General features: G+C 41.9%; 1 protein-coding gene across 1 annotated transcript in view; it reads right to left on the minus strand.

Annotated features, from left to right (window-relative positions):
* LOC134072702 (TGF-beta receptor type-1-like) overlaps positions 1-5,865 on the minus strand; it is a 26,218-nt gene extending 20,353 nt beyond the window's left edge. The window contains exon 1 of the mRNA XM_062529512.1: positions 5,779-5,865. Within this exon, the coding sequence (XP_062385496.1) occupies positions 5,779-5,848 (70 nt within the window). The 5' untranslated portion in view covers positions 5,849-5,865. The remainder of the gene's footprint in view (positions 1-5,778) is intronic.
* Positions 5,866-17,642: the final 11,777 nt, after the last annotated feature.

Here is a 17,642-nt window from a genome sequence, read left to right on the forward strand (position 1 = left end):
GAGAAAGAGGGAGAGGGAGAGAGGGAGAGGGAGAAAAAGAATGAACCGGCGAGGCAGAGGAGCTGAGGGGGGTTGGAGACACACCTCCTTTTTACTCGCCGCAAACCCCGAAAAATGAATCAATTACCACTGTCGCCTGGCAACCAGAAATCACAGTTGCTCACTGATTTGCAGCTTGTACAGTTACCTTCAGCTAAAGCCACAAATCACATTAATCACACACACGTGCACTCACAAACAAGCACGCACACACACTCACACACACACTCACACACATACACACACACAGTCACACACACAGTCACACACACACACGCATACACACACACACACACACACACACACACACCACATTAATCACACACATGTGCATTCACAAACAACCATACCCCCCACTCACACGTCTCTCTCTCTCACACACATACACAGACATGCACATTGAGATACACATCCACACAGGCTTCACAAAGCATGTCTGCTGACCAGACGCTTGATGTACGAAAACGCAGCACAGCGATTGAAGCACAAGGGTCTTTTCCAACCTTTTCGCTATTCAGAATCCTCTCATGCACACACACACACACACCTAAAGAAGCAACAGCTGCTACACTCTCCGCTCAAACCACAGCATGTAATAAGAATGTGCTTTCAGCCGAGCGGCGGTGAACTTAACCAAAGTCAAAGCGGGATGACCTTTAATCTAGTCACTCGCGGTGGGACACCTGCAGGGGGGACACGCAGGCCTCATCTGTGACACATTCACATCCCAGCGGGGGGTGCTTCGCAGCGGACACATCTACAGCATGTGGACCGTGCTAGTGTATGTGTGTGTGTCTCTCTCTCTCTGTGTGTGTGTGTGTGTGTGTGTGTGTGAATCTGGCCGCCTGGAATAAAAATAAAAGCCTTGAGGCATCTCATGAAGCAGCAGCAGCGAGGAAGCAGTCACGGGCTCAAGTGTCTTATGTGGACAGGAAATTGTGACGGTGGACGGTGTGAGCATGGTGAGCGAGGGGGGAGAGAGCAAGCCTGGGTGTGCGTGAGCGACATTCTTTTTTTTTTTTTACTGGCCAAACAGTGTCTGAGCTCATTCCATTCCACTGAGCGCCTGGCCTGAGAGCGGACTCACGGCACACCAGCACACCACAGGAGAGTCACTCTCAGGGACGACCGCGCCGGCACCAAAAAAGCGATTCTCTCCACCTGAGGAGGCCCATTTCTGTCACACTCAACTGGAAATAAACAATTAAACACACAAACACACACTTTCTCTCTCTCTCTCCCTCTCTATCTAGAAATGACACATCACCTGCCTTCCACAGCCTGATCCGTGATTCCAAATCTGTGAGTCACTGTGGCTCTGTTCAACACGGGAACCCCGTGTTCATTCATTCAGCTCAGTCACGAAAATGAACCGTAGGCCTCAACTGCAGCAGGCCATCTCTGCAGTCAGTGATGTGAGCAGTGAAGAGTGAATTATGTTGCTGTGTACATTTCAGTGGAAGGACCGTTCATTTGGCCACGTTGGAGGAGTTGTGGCGAGACTTGCCGTGTTTCTCTTACCGCATGCTAAAAATGAATGTGCAGAATAGGTTAGGCTATAAATAATTGTGCAAGATAATGCCACACTATAAAAGAAAAGTGCAAGGTGCAGCTTTTGAGGAGGCCTCGGTATCTGAGGTGGTCGCTAATGAGAACTCTTATCGGCCACTGGGATATCAGAGAGGCTCATTACAAGAGGCCCAATCAAGACTTGGCTTTGCCAGTGCCAGTTGCACCCAAATTGGACAGGTGGTCTCCATCCAGTGTGATTACAGTTTTTTTTGATTGCTTTGACGCAGTAGTCGACTCAAAGAACCATGTTTCAAAACTCTTAACGCAAAGGCCTAAACAGTGACACCAATGGTCAAAATGACTCATTTTGCCTGCAAAAGGCTCTAACTCCTCCAAAACATTTAAAATATGGACCAAAAACAAATTTTGCCCTCAAACAACACAACTTGCACACAAGTGCATAAGCGCCTCCAATCAGTCATTAGACAAGGGGCATCAAAATACAAAATTCAGCTCTCAATGTGAATCAGTGCTGCATTACTGGTCAGCAGCTTACAGTACATATCAGTGCCAATTTGCTTTCTTGGAAAAATAGATCCAGAATCATATACAATGATTTTTCAAATTTTACTGAATGCAGTACTCATTCTTTTTCTTTTTTTGAGTGGCTAAGAAATGAAACATTCCAACAGAAACCACATATATAGTAGGCTATGAAAGAAAAAAAAAACAGTGAAATCCATCACTGTGTAAGACATAAGGAAAATAAAAATAAAAATTCTGTACAATACTGTAAAAAAAAAATCTCTTCTAGTCAATTCTTACTCTCACTCTCATCTGCCTTGATCACCCATGCTTGCAAGTTACAACACACAACATGGCACCTTTTAAGCCTGCAGACTGATTGCAAATTGAAAAGTTTTGTGAAGCAGTGTCAAACAGGTGCTTCAGTGATTTCATACTGGGCAAGATGTTTCTAAGAGATGGGAACATATAGTTTCTGTTTGGTTACCACAGCTAAAGCAATGGAGTTTGGACTACTTGAATGACATCTGCGTTAACTGATTTGCAAAAGGGTGCGGGAAGTGTGTCAAAACAATGACAATGGGTTAACTCATTTGCAAGAGGTGTCTTTTGGTCTGCTGAGAGAGTGATGATGAAGACTGAGAGGTCACCAGTTTCTTCAACCAGGTCAAAGCAATAAAAAAAAACTGTAATTGAAAAGGGTACACATTATATTGGGGACTGTCTCTTGAAAATTCTTCTGACAAAACAAAATGACAAACATTGCAGACCACCGGATACCTTCTGATCGGCCAAGGTTTGTTCTTATTCCTCAGGTTGTGTCTTGCTGTTATTACACAGTAATCTGAACAAAAACTACAACACTGAGTCATTTCAAGAGCTGCCTGCAACTAAGTAAGGCTGGAATAATCTCACAATCAATGTCACAAGCCTGACCGAAGGCAGTGTTTTCCCCCAAGAAATTCCACTGTTTTGCTGCTGAGTTTGTTGTGGTCCCTTCTGTACACTTTACATGCACAACACAACGCAGAAAAAGGGAAAATATATCTGGAATGGCGACCAAACAACTGGCCAAAAAAGTAAGTACACAAACCAAGTAAGTAGGCAACAGGTTTTCACACACTGACTCTCTGCTATGGTACGTTGGGACTTGTGCATATGGCCTTTGCACAACAGCAAATAAACTGCAGGTCTATTTCTGACACAAATCTAAAACATGCCCTCTGCTACAAAAAAAAGCAGCCATCCTAGTTTGTGCTGATATACACAGCATTTCTGCCACCACAAACTCAAATACTTAAATGGTATCCCTGCCATGAATAAATAATAGGTGATTACTGTGATGAAATATTTAGAGCTTAAACTGAGAGAGTCTGGGGTGGGACTGAACACTGACAGGGCAGTCAGTGTATCCTAACAACTCACCATGGGAATAGATGGACAGTATCAAATAAACTCGCAACACAGATTACAGGGGATTCTATGACTTGCACAAAACATTGCTCTAAACTGGCGGAGTAATTTGAGCTCCAACGAAATATATGGAGTGAAAGTTATATCTACAGGTTGCAGTGTATACTCAGTGACATTGCACTTTGCAGCAGACAAATTTCACACACACACACACACACACACACACACACACACACACACACACCAAATAGTTTGTAAGAAGTAGAAAACAGAAAATAAATGAACAGTCCTTAAGTGTGTAGAATGTAGCAAACTATGTGCAGGCTACCTAGAGTGAGGACAGGACACATGGGTTTTATTCTGATAATAAATACAGTAGGCCTATATGTGCCATGTGTTTACAATTATGTAGGCCTATCACTATTATGTATTGATATCCTTTGCTTGCTCAATTTTGCGGAAAGGCACCGATGTTCTGTCTGATCTTTCACATTAGGCTACTCAAACCGAAAGTTCAAATTATAAACCACACCTCTGGCACAAAAAAATAGATTTCAAGCATGTAACCACAGACCGGTAAGCTTCAGTTCAAACAAAGCTTGCAATGGGAAAGCCAGAATGACATCAATGATGATAATGATTAATTTAACATAAATTACACTAATTCAATCCTCCAGTCATCATGATTGCACGATGATTGCATATTTCTCCGACTTTCAGGTTAACCATATGCTTTAAATGTCATTTAACTAAAAATAGCAGCTGCAGTCCCACTGCTTTGTTTACAACACGTAGCAGGTAATGCTAATGTAATAACGTTTAATATGTTATCCCACATGAATTACCACAAGATGAAACATATGATGAGCTGATCAGCTAATGCCAAAGCTTGGCAAATCTATAGCCTAGTTAGACACGTCCATGTCCTCTTTGTTTGACGGGTCCTTCAGAAATCCTCGATGCAGACCAACAGGCTGAACATGTACGGGCTTCTGATAAGGACAGTACACTACAGACAAAGCTTCTGGGGTGGGGACGGTCTGAAGTAGTTCTCTCTGCCTGTTAGCGGAATTGTGGAGAGCGAAGAGCATCACGGCTCACACACAGTCTACGAACGTGAGCTGCAATGTCACGGGCACTCGTCATTTGTGTGTGTGTTTTGTTCGCTTTTGGTGACAAAAGTGTAGGCGATCATGTGCATTCATGTGCATATGTGATCATGTGCATGTGCCATCATGCGCGAGCTCACTGTAGGCATAATCGCGAAGTGAGCACATGTTGCCACAGCCAAGCCTATTTTAATTTAGCGAAGGAGGAAGACGCGTATTATCTACATTCCACCAGTGTATCCAAAATGTAGCCCACATCAAGGACCAACGCCAATTTTATGGGTAGGCTGTTACGCTTAGGCTACACTCTTGTGGCATAGGCTATGGAGTCCGTGTCCGAAATTCTAAATCATGTCTCAATCCTTTACAAGAAATAGGTCATTTAGGGTCTTTTTGTTACTACTTAGATTCCTTAATGATACGAAAACCGTGCGTGTTGCGACTCAAGGGAAAATAGCAATTACATGGGTTAACAAGAACTTGAAGCAAAGTAGAGGATTGCTTTAACAGGTTATAGCAAGAAACTGTCCCCACGTTTTCTCTACTATTTACTTCCGTTAAGACCGGTTTATCGTTCCTGGTTGCAGCAGCAGCGGTAGCTCTTGTCATATAGTGCACCAAGAGCAAAATAGAGATACAGAGTGAGCTTAGTAGCCTATCGTTGATTTTTACCTCTCTGTGTGGTTGCCTTCTCCGAACTACTTAGCCTACATCAGACAATTAGGCATAGTGGCCCGGCAGGCGGGTTGGCCCATTCGACCTGTCAGCTCTAAAGAACGGGGCCCTACAACCTTTATCGATATCGGGCTGCCCCTTAAACACTAAAAACTGCACGCTGCTGTTGCCTACCGTGCTGAGGATGTAACGTTAAATCAGAGAGGGGGGTAGAATGATTGGCAGGGATATTTCGCTTGCTCCAGCTCAAACGAATTCCGCTGCATACGGCTCCGTACGAGCCAGTGACTTTTCTCTTTCTCTTCACTCTATGTGATTCAGTTATCTAGCCAGGATTTTCGCTTAACAATACACATTCCTGACGGCGCGGCTCCCCCTGACCTGCGCCATCTTTGAAAACCGCTTTTGAGCTGCCTGTTTATGCTAAAAACATGTGTGCAAATTAAACTTGTAAATTGGCATACAACGCATATGGATATAATACAAGGTGCCCACAAATACTCACCTCGAGCTTCTTGTATTCCCGTCACGAAAAGAAGCGTAAATAACACTAAACAACAAGGTATGGCATCCATTGTGACTCGCACTAACACTCAACTAACTGGCCAGAGCGCCGTTTCACACTCAACTTCTCTGGTCATTGCTTAGGAAAAAAAACCTGGACCTGATTGGTCAACACAGTGAAAACACCCTGCCCAGACTGAACACCCCCTGCCCGCCCCCTCCTATCCATGTAGCCTACCCTACTCCTTCAGTGCGAATGGGAGAGAGGGAGAGAGAGAGAGAGAGAGAGAGAGAGAGAGAATGATCGCTATAAGCCAAGCATAGGGTGATCGATATGTCCAATCAGCTCTACCTGATGTTTCCTGTTTTCTTTGAACGTGTCGGAAAGGAAATTACGCATACGTAAGCTAAGCTATACGCACGCCAAAACGCTCTCTCTCTCTCTCTCTCTCTCTCTCTCTCTCTCTCACACACACACGCACGCACGCACGCACGCACGCACGCACGCACACACACACACACACACACACACACACACACACACACACACACACACACACACACACACACACACACACACACACACACACACACACACACACATATAATATATATATAGAGAGAGAGCGCAACACACTGTTCAGCATTCAAATGCCATGATGTCAAGGTGAACAGGATTCACATGCCAAGATCTACAAGGATAATGTAATGAAATTATAATTACTACCAATTAGGCCACTTTTTCCATTTTACATACTTAATGCCTATCTGAACATGAAGCCTGCTGATGTCATACTATCTCTGAATCTTTAACATAAATTCAGATGTGCAGAACTGGGCAAGATTAGTGTACTCGTGCGTGCTCTCCTTGGAGGGGCAGTAGTCCCTTAAGCACCAGCCTCCACTGGCACAGATCCTGAGGCGGCACTCCACCCATCCTCTTGCCCATTCTCCAGAGGATGTCAGAGATTGATTAGAACCCATTGTTTGGTCTTGGTTCCCGGGGTTGATTTCTGTGCTCGCTGTCGAATGTGCACTGCAGTAGAAAAAAAAAGGCGACCTGATGAATGCTTCAGTGGAGTAAATACAAGCATTGGACACTTAGGTTTAAAACAGACTTATAAAATACACATGAATGACAGATTGACACATACCATCCTTTTCGACTTTAGACATGACATTAAAAATACAGCTCACGGAACTGCAAAAGAGAAATGAGAGGGAGAAGTCAGTGCTGTCAGCAGTCAGTGCATGGCTGCATCACATTAACAGAAATGGAACACAGTCTTTCATAAAAGGAAGAATGTAATGCTGGTTATTCAGATAGTAGCTTGTATGTTGCAAATTTCCCCAACTCAGTGAAGATCATCCTAGATGAAAACAGTTTGTATCCACAGATGTTAAAATTTAAATAACAATATCAAGAATGGCCACATATTCTAAACATTTCTTATAGGAGGGCCTCAGATCTGCCGCGTTGAGCACTATTCTAATACATCTTGTGTTGAAGATGTTGCTTGTGGAAGTTACATTGTCTTATATTTATTGACTGAAATCGCAGTTGGGTTTAATTGATTAATTAATTTGCTTTGCTCCTCATCTCATATTGTAAAATTGATCTAGAAATCAGTGGCTGCCATATGATGACTTTTACAATCGCATCAACTGCTGATTTAGCAGGTGACTCTACTCTGCCCCCCTGTGTCAAACTGGATGCCATGATGGGGCTGGAAATATTTAGAAAATGAAAAAGTACTGAAGTAGCCTAAACAAACTCGGAGGAAGGAAACCAAGACAACATAACAAAAATCTCAGTGAAGACCTAACTGGTTTGGGCATTTGGCATGAACAAAAGGCATACTTTACTATAACATTTTAATTTGTCACAAATGTAATATGAATTTTGTCTATGCAAGGCACAAGCTTAGTATTATACAAAACATTAAAATGTGCACACTCTTTCCTGCCCAGTTTGTAACAGTTCCGTATGATTGGATCTTATTAATTACTGTTTATAAATCGAGGGCTGAGAAGCAAAGGGGCGTAAGTGACATTTTGGTCAAAATTGAGTTATCACCATATATCACCTCAAAGCTCTTGATGAGCTCCTTCTAACTGACAAAATTATAGAAGTAAAATATTTATAAATATAACGTTATTGAACAAAAGCCAAAGGTCTTTAACTGTGAACATATAGAAACAGTTATTTGTTTTGGCTCTCCTGTAAAGTTGGTGAAATGTCACTTAGGCTACGCCCCTTTGCTTCCCAGCCCTCGAAATATGCATTTTTAGTTATGTACACCCATTTCCTGACATACAGTACTAAGGACATACATTCTCAAGTTGAAGGATATAGACCTTTATTTGACCTCATGGGCCTTAATTTGAAATCACGGACAATACTGACATTTCTCAAGCATTCTAATTGCCTTAAAGAAGGAGACATTTTCATTCAGTGTTTGCTTCCTGGGATTAAAATTACAGGAGACCTCATAAAATAGTCCATGGGCCAGACCGGCTACCGGTACCATCTGGGTGGGCAAATTCTAGTTATGATTTTTTCATACCTACACATCCCTAGTTTATGTTTTGATGTGATAGACCTCTGAGATTGGTAGCTTTTTAGTGGTTATCACCTAATGAAGTACACCACCCTCTACAATAAATCGCATTTTAGACACCTGGTGCATATCCTGGTTGAACCCATGGTTAAGATACTGACCAGTGTTGTATAATATTGAGTGTGGTATCATTTTAAAGAGTTCATCCTAAGCTTTCATTCAAGCACATTGGTGGAGCCCTCTGATTAACACAGAGGTCACTGGAGCTCTTTGAGCCAACAAAAACACAACATTTTCATCCATTTCCGCCTAAACTATACACTTTCTTTATGTCCTGTGGCATCAGAGAATATTACAGACACAAAAGACAGAAACTAAAATACTCTCAGGACTCCAAGGATTCAAAAAATGTATGCTTTACCCATACTACTCCATTAAGGGATGTAATTTCAGGGCCAAACTAAAAAGGATGACCAAAATAAGAAGCAGGGCCAAAATTCCGCACATGGAACTCCTTGGCCCCCTTCTGTTTCCTCCCCATATGTATCAATTTTGTATTTTGTATCAAATAATATCACTTATGTCAACTGTCATATATTGTTGTGACCTCCACATCTTCCCTGTTTCAGGTACATACAGTATCTGTCTATGTCTTATTTTGTAATCTTATATTTCAACACCACCCCAAGGACTTATATGTGTATACACACTGTGGAAACGTTTGTTGTAATATTATTATGAGTAGCAGAGGCCAATAAGTTGAAAAGAGCAAAATACACTGAAATAGCAGGGGAGGCAGCCCAGCCAGGTTGGAGTAGATGACTAAGGCCTATTGAAATCGGCGCACAAGGGTTTGTGGCCAGATCTGCTATTGGCTTTCTTTCTGAATTGGGCATTTGTGGACGAAGTCTAAGGCAGGTGGTTAGTACCATGTCCCTGGCAGCAGAACAAGCAAGTGAATGGTTGTGGGTTAGGAGAAGTTAGACTTCCTGGGGTGCAAGCTAAGGTAGCTAACTGTCTTATTTGTTTTGTGTTTGTTACGGACTGTTAGGGTTAGGGTTTTCTAGGGTTATGGTTCAGTACACATCAGCGGGACGGACCAACCTATTTGTAAGAGTATTTGGATATTGGATATTGCAATGTGGTATTATGGTGGCAGCATGGAGGGGAGTGTCACCAGGATGCTGGTTTCACTGTTAAGCCTTCATGAGGTGTCGTGGGCCTAACTTAATGAAACATCGGTGAATGAGGGTGCCCACTTGATAACCCCAATGACATGCTGCATACTGTATACTGCTGTTCGATTGGCCATTTGTCAGCAGTATACTGGTGTGTTTGTGACCATTAGTTAGCAGATTGGTGGTTAGCTTGCTCCTTTAAATTCATTTGGGCAGAGGCTTCTTAATATATTTTTACCATGGATTTTGGCACAAGGGATTATAACACGCATCAATGTAATTATGGTGTGTCATGAGACTGTGACCAACTAACATGTTTTTTAATATTTCATGATTTGACGCGAAACTGCTATTGAGCTAACTAGCCTGCTTAGAAAAGTGAGAAAAAACATGGGCCTATTATTTCATAACATCTAAAAAAGCACCAAGGCCTACCATAAAGTAATTGATATATTTCATGTTGCCATCAATGTAATATTGACCGTAAAGTGTTTAGGAAAGGAAAATATGACATTTGTGTTCATGGCTCTGTCACAAAAAGATCATTTTTGAATGAGCAATAATGGACAGATAGTTGGCATCATCTATACTGTACATCACCAAGGGTTGATATACATCATCTATACATCACCTTAGAGTTGCCTAAGGTTTTTGCAGAGCGCGCACCTGTTTGCTCTATGACTGAAGGCAGTGCCCGAGATCAGATGACAATACTTGGATAATGCCAATTTGGATAATGTAGGCTGAAATATAAAGATAGATTAAGGTAGGCCTATATCAAACTATAAAGGGCAATGTTTAGGGCACTGGAAAACAAATGCAAAGATATAATAGCTTGAACCCCGACGTGCAGAAGGAATGAAGAATGACCGGCAAACTACTTCTATACTATACTTCACTTTAGCAAAAACATATAGCCTGGGTCATATTGGAAATGTACTGTACCTTAACGTAGGCCTAGAGGTCTTTCCTTCATAAGGTAGCCTACTATTTTCTACTGCTAAAGTAAATCTACCAAATGTATCACACATTGCATACCACATTACTGCAAGCAGAAGAAATGACAATGGACATGGATGCATAGAATCTCATTCCAGAATGCGCTGCTTGGAAAATCATAATTAGAAACTATTAGAAATGACAGCGCATGTAGGCTAGTTAATATCAGATGGCATAGGCTAGGCCTACACATGTTTTTTTGTGTGTACATTTGTTTTTTCTGAATCACACATACGATAATTCCAGAGATGATCTAAGATCAAATGAAGGGTGATTTCTACTCTATTTCTATTTTTATTAATGAGGCCCAGAGGTCAGTTTCATCTGAGGGTTTAGCAGCATTAGGAGGGTGAAGAAGATGGTTGATGATGGAGAAGAGCAATTTGGGGTGGTTTTGATGGTTATTGATGAGTGTGGAGTAATATCTTGTTTTGCCTGAGAGAGGGCTTCTTTGTAGTTTGTGACATGTTCTTTAAATGTTTCACGATGGACAGTGAGGTTGGATCTTCTGTATCGTCTCTCGAGCCTACACCCTGTGGTCTTCATCCTGCGGTGCTCAAGGATGAACAAGGGGAAAGGACCAGAGAAAGACACTAACACGTGGTGAGAGGTGCTACAAAATCCTGAGAGAGAGGGCATGGTTGTACTGTAGTGTTCAACTAAGGGTAAGGGTGGTGGGTGACGAGATGAGTTGCTATGGAGTCAGATAGCGTCGAAGTAGATTAGGGGCTGTGTGGACCCAGACAACGTGAAGTGAACACATTCAAAGGAGGTCATATTGACATTGACCAGGATGTGAGCACGATGCATAACAGTAAGCCCGCCACCATGGCCAAGGCTGTGAGGCTTCAGGATATAGCCATAACCTGGGGAGTGGCTTGGTTGAGAGTTATGAACTCTGTGTTTCTCCTGTGAGAGTTAGAATTATGAATTAAGAGCTATATGTATTAGTTAGCAGGGAATGCTGATATGCTAAATTATTTAACACAGCATACCTGTTAAGTGCTGTCCAATCTTTAAGAATTACTTCATCTGATATTGATCATGCATATGGCAAAGGAAGACATGAGATCGTTGGTCTTGGAATTTTGAAATTGGAACCTGACGTGGAGATACTTTTCCATGTCAACGATGAGGTTTTTTTAATATAAATCTGAGCGTTGCCATGGATTTGAGCTTACACACAGTCTAAGATCAAATCTGTGCGTAAGAACATTTTACAAATGAGGCGCCAGGTTCCTGGATTTCTTCCAGCAGAAAGTGGACACCATCCATGGGCAGCTCCAGTCTCCTGGGCTCTGCCCCACACTGCCCCAACAGGATTCTCACCACTCAGCCGCTGGCTCACCTCAGTGCTGCCTATCCGCCTTCTCTCCACTGGATGCCGACCGAGTAAAAAAACTGGTCACCTCAGCCAAGACCTCAACAGCAGCCTTGACCTAATGTCCACCACCTTGGTCAAGACCTGTCTTCCCATGCTCTGTCATCCAGTGGAAAACATCATAAATGCATCTATGGTGTGGTACCATCCAGCTTCATCACCTTTCTGAGCTCATCGGCCTTAGTGGCACAGCACTGTCCTGGTTCCAGTCCTACTTCACAGACCGGAAACAATTTATCACTCTCAATAGCTCCAACTCTGATCTAGCACCCGCTACTCCTAGGTCATATTATCCGTAACCATGAACTCAGCTTCCACTGCTATGCCGATGACACCTTATATCAGCACAAACTCCTCATGCCAGCTCCCACCCCAGAACTTGTAAACTGCTTGCAGGAACTCAAATCATGGATGACCACAAACTTACTCAAACTCAACAGTAATAAGACAGAGCTCATGGTGGCAGACCCTGCACCTCTGCTCAGGAAAGTTGGAGACCTGGCCCTGGTTGTGGAAGGCTGATCCATTTCCCCATCTCCTGAGGCGTCATCCTTCCAGTCCCACATCAACATCACCAAGTCCGCCTTCTACCACCTCAGAAACATCTCACAACGTTGGCCTTCACTCACACATTCAGTAACACCCATCCATGCCTTAATCACCTCCTGTCTGGACTACTGCAATGGTATAGACCTCTGAAGTTGGCCTACAAAAAGGATCCAAAGCTGTCATCTTTGCCCATATAAGGAGATCCGGAAGTTAATTGAAGCTATAACTGCCTATGCAGGCAAGTTGCATTGTAAGTTAGCTTTGGGGTAGCAAAGATCAAAATGTGCCATCTTCACCTACCGAAGATCACAGTATCCACTAGACAGCAGTGGACGAAACTGTGTAGCGAAGAACGTCTGCATTTCCAATGTCATCATCCCCGCGAGAGTTTAACAGGTGCGATAATTGAAAATCCCCATGTTATTTTCCCATAGAAAAAATCTCAGGATACCGGATCTCCTTATTTGGGCAAAGATGGTAGCTTTTTTGTAGGCGAACTTCAGAGGTCTATTCTGACTGGACTGCCCACCAAGGCCCTTAGCAGACTCTGAGTATGTCCATAACTCAGCTGCCAGGGTCCTAAACCTCACAGAGTGGTATGGTTTGTTTGGGTGGTGTACTGTGTTTGGTTTTCATCAAACATAGCGCCTGGAGTTCAGTGAAAACGTTCAATCTTAGTCTCATCTGCCATAAAGCCTTTTTCTACATGGTAGCAGAATATTCCAGTGTATATTGCACTAATCTCCAAGCGCTTTGTTTAGCGAAAACCAAACGCAGTACACCACCCAAAACACACCATACCTACTGTGAAGCATGGTGGGGGCAACATTATGCTGTGGGGATGTTTCTCTTCAGCGGTTCTGGGCAATTGGTCAAGATAAAAGGGAAAATGGATGCTGTCAAGTACAACCAAATTCTTGAGGAAAACCTGTTTCCCTCTGCTAGACAACTGAAGATGGGCAGGTCGTTCACCTTCCAACACAACAATGATCCTAAACATACTGCCAAAATAACAAAGCAGTGGCTTAAGGATGGGAAGTTGAATGTCCTTGATTGGCCAAGTCAGAGCCCTGACTTAAATCCTGTATCTGTGGATTGACTTGAAGACAGCAGTCCATCGCCATTCCCCACAGAATTTGACTGAATTTGAGCAATTCTGCAAGAAAGATTGGGCAAATATTCCCCAATCTAGGGGTGCGAAGCTAATAGAGACATATCTAAACAGATTGATGGCTGTAATCAAAGCAAAAGGAGGCGCTACAAAGTATTAAATCAGGGATATGATGACTTTTGCAACCCTGTTACTCTAGTTTTTCATTTTTTTTTAATTAATTTTTAGAACTGTTGCCTTTTTTCATTATTTTGATGTTTGATGCTAAATTTGTAAATTAAAATGGGCTTTGATTTCAGGCTGTAAGGCAAATAAAGTAACTATTTCAAAGGGGTATGATGATTTTCTAAAGGCATTGTATGTAGCACCTACATGTATGTACACCAAACTTTCCAGTTATACACACATACAAATATTTACTGAGGAATTTGTTAGTTAATCATTCCTGGCCTGATTTATGGGACATTTTAATAATAAAAATAATATTATTATTATTATTTTACTATGGACAGTATATTTTGATTTCCTATGAAAGCAGATATCCTGAAATCCCTCTGTAATTTTAGTCTTGTTTGTAAACAAAATGATTTTGCGCCTGACTTTATCATTATGTTCAAATCTATCTACCGGAAATATATGGAAAATCATGCATATTTAATGAGACAAATTTTAAAAACTTGCAATACTTTTTTTTCATACTTGTGTAAGTAATCAACTGAGGAAGTTTCATGGTAATATCTATTATTTTAAAATTGTACCCTATTCACCTAGTGTCACACCTTAAATCCCGAATATGGGGGAATGCGGTAAAAGAAAACTAGCACACAGGTGGGGAAATGCACTGTATGTTGTCACAGAGAAGAATTGTGACATTCATGTGTATAAGATCCACAACTCTTCTACTGGCCATGAAAAGATTGTGAAGGAGAGGAAACAGAAGGGGGCCAAGGAGTTCCATGTGCGGAATTTCGGCCCTGCTTCTTATTTTGGTCATCCTTTTTAGTTTGGCCCTGAAATTACATCCCTTAATGGAGTAGTATGGGTAAAGCATACATTTTTTGAATCCTTGGAGTCCTGAGAGTATTTTAGTTTCTGTCTTTTGTGTCTGTAATATTCTCTGATGCCACAGGACATAAAGAAAGTGTATAGTTTAGGCGGAAATGGATGAAAATGTTGTGTTTTTGTTGGCTCAAAGAGCTCCAGTGACCTCTGTGTTAATCAGAGGGCTCCACCAATGTGCTTGAATGAAAGCTTAGGATGTACTCTTTAAAATGATACCACACTCAATATTATACAACACTGGTAAGTATCTTAACCATGGGTTCAACCAGGATATGCACCAGGTGTCTAAAATGCGATTTATTGTAGAGGGTGGTGTACTTCATTAGGTGATAACCACTAAAAAGCTACCAATCTCAGAGGTCTATCACATCAAAACATAAACTAGGGATGTGTAGGTATAAAAAAATCACAACTAGAATTTGCCCACCCAGATGGTACCGGTATGCTATTGTAGGAGCCTAAATGCAGTTTATTTAGGTTAAAAACATTTTGCATTTAAAATTGTACAAGTTCATTAATATGATGAATATGATTTAATTTCATGAGTTAAAAAGTGTTAAAATGCATTTGTGTTGCTTTGTAAGACTAAGACAGGACGTTTAATGTGATTCTGATATTGACCTATTGGGGTGCTTTTATTTTGATATGTGGGGAGTGGGGAACTTAGAAACCGAAAGGAGATTGGAGCGAAATAGTTTTTTGACCTCGCTCTGTAGCTCTCACCCTCGAGATATATATGTATTTTGTGGATAACTTTATTATTTTTTGTAATGTTGCTTGAAGAGTTTTAAGTAAACAGTTAAACATAAGAAGTGGACTCGTGGAATCTTTTCAAGTGCTTTTGAGACGAGGGAGTTTGCTGAGCGTCAAGCTAAAGCTTCAATCGAAACCTAAGAACCTACATTTTAGTCAAAAAACTAGCTCTTCACGGATTTTTGGATTCCAACTTGGACTGACTGGATAAAGAAAACGAAAATAGGATACAGTTCATGGACTTAAAGGCTGCTGTTGGAGAGAAAAGCGACGACTGTAAGTAGAATACTTTTAAGGATTGGCCGTGCTACCGAGAGTTAACCGAAGCTGTGAAAGGACGTCTTTCTGTTGAATGACGAAGTGGAACCGAGAGGAATGCAGTTGAAAGCTAAGTGCTAACGAGTCAACTAATGTGAATGTGAAAGGATTTAGCCTAAGTAGCATGGCACAACGAGAAGGTAAATGAACTGTAAAATTAACCGAAAAAGGTATGGAGGATCATAAGTCTAGGCAAATACATGCACGTAATAGCAAGCTAAGTCAGCTAACTAGTCTGACTAAGCAAATTGAAGAATTAATGGCGGATGACGCAAATGCTGACCTCGTTAACAATAAGCTGCGTGTAGACTTCTGCGGTTTGCAACAAGAATTCTACGATTTGAATAATAGTTTGCAGCTATATATGAGCGAGGAAGAATTTGAAGAAAATCAAAAGAATTGGTTTGACCCTAAACAAGTATCAATGAATGGTTTCTTCTGGAGATGTGAGAAGTGGATGAAAGATGTCATGAGGCGCGTTGAGCAGGCTAAGGAAAGTGAAAGAGTGCAAGATGATAACAAGTCGGTGTCATCAAAGTCTACTGCTAAACGCTCTAAAAGGTCTAGTTATCGAACGTCAAGCGTGATTTCAACATCCTCAATGAAAATTAAAACAGAGATTGATCGTGCATCACTAAAGGCTAAGGCTGCAGCTGTAATGGAGAAACTGGCAATAGAAGAGGAAGAAGCAGCGCTTGAGGCAGAACAAAAGAGAAAGGAAGCTGCAATTAGGGCTAGAAAGGAAATGCATGTAATTCAAACAGCCATAGCTGAATCAAATGCAAAGTTGGAAGTTTTGCAAAAATATGAAGATGCACAGGAGAACGTGAGCATTTGCAAATCTGATATAGGCCTACCTGAAGACAAAGGAATATTCAAAAGTAGGCCTACTTTTTTGGCACCACCACAGCATGCCACGCCTGCACGGAATTATTCCCAATTTGTTCCATTTAATAACAACTTGCCATCAGGAACCAACAGAGTTTTGACGGATGTGAATAGAGATGGCAATGGCGGAGTAGTGCTTGATAGTTTGTGCAAGGCTATATCCCAACAAGCTAATGTCACAGAGTACCTAGTGAAGAATCACAAGGCGTCTTTACTTCCTGATCTCACAATTAAAATATTCAAGGGCGAACCGCTGGAATATAAATCCTTTATCAGATCCATTGAACATGGAATTGAAAGCCGCACTGAAGATGACCGTGATCGTCTACAGTTTTTGCTGCAGTACACAAGTGGACAACCACATGAGTTGGTAAAGAGCTGCATTCACATGCCACCTTCGACAGGCTACGCCAAAGCAAAGCAGATGTTAAAGGAGTATTTCGGTGATGACTACAAGATTGCAGAGGCGTACATAAAGGAAGCCATGGACTGGCAGATCATCAAGCCAGAAGATGGTGCAGCACTACAGTCTTTCTCATTGTTCCTGACTGGTTGCTCCAACACTATGGCAGATATTAGCTACATGGAAGATTTGGACAATGCAGCTACCATAAAGGCATTAGCTAGCAAGCTTCCGTACAAACTCAAAGAATCCTGGAGAAGGTTCGCCTGCGACCTGCAAGAAAAGACAAAGAAGAGAGTTAAATTCAAGGGCTTTGTTGACTTTGTTAACAAGCAAGTCAAGTACTTACTGCATCCTCTATATGGAAACATTAAAGAAAACACCCCCACTGCAAAGGATTCAGTCCGGCAGAAACCAAGAGCAGCAAATACGGAAACGCCTAGAGTGAAAAAGGTTTTCACAACATCGATTGCAGTGGAAGATAAAGATAAGAAGGAAAAGGAAGAGAACTCAACAGACAAAACAAAGACCATCTCCGTGGATGCCAATGGCAAACCATGTCTTTACTGCAATGGAGAACGTCACAGCCTCACAGTCTGCAGAGGATTCAAGAGCAAGCCACACAAGGACAAACTTGAGTTTTTGAAAAGTAAAGGTTTGTG

This window comes from Sardina pilchardus, chromosome 2 (assembly GCF_963854185.1).
Source record: "Sardina pilchardus chromosome 2, fSarPil1.1, whole genome shotgun sequence".
Classification (NCBI taxonomy): Eukaryota; Metazoa; Chordata; class Actinopteri; order Clupeiformes; family Clupeidae; genus Sardina; species Sardina pilchardus.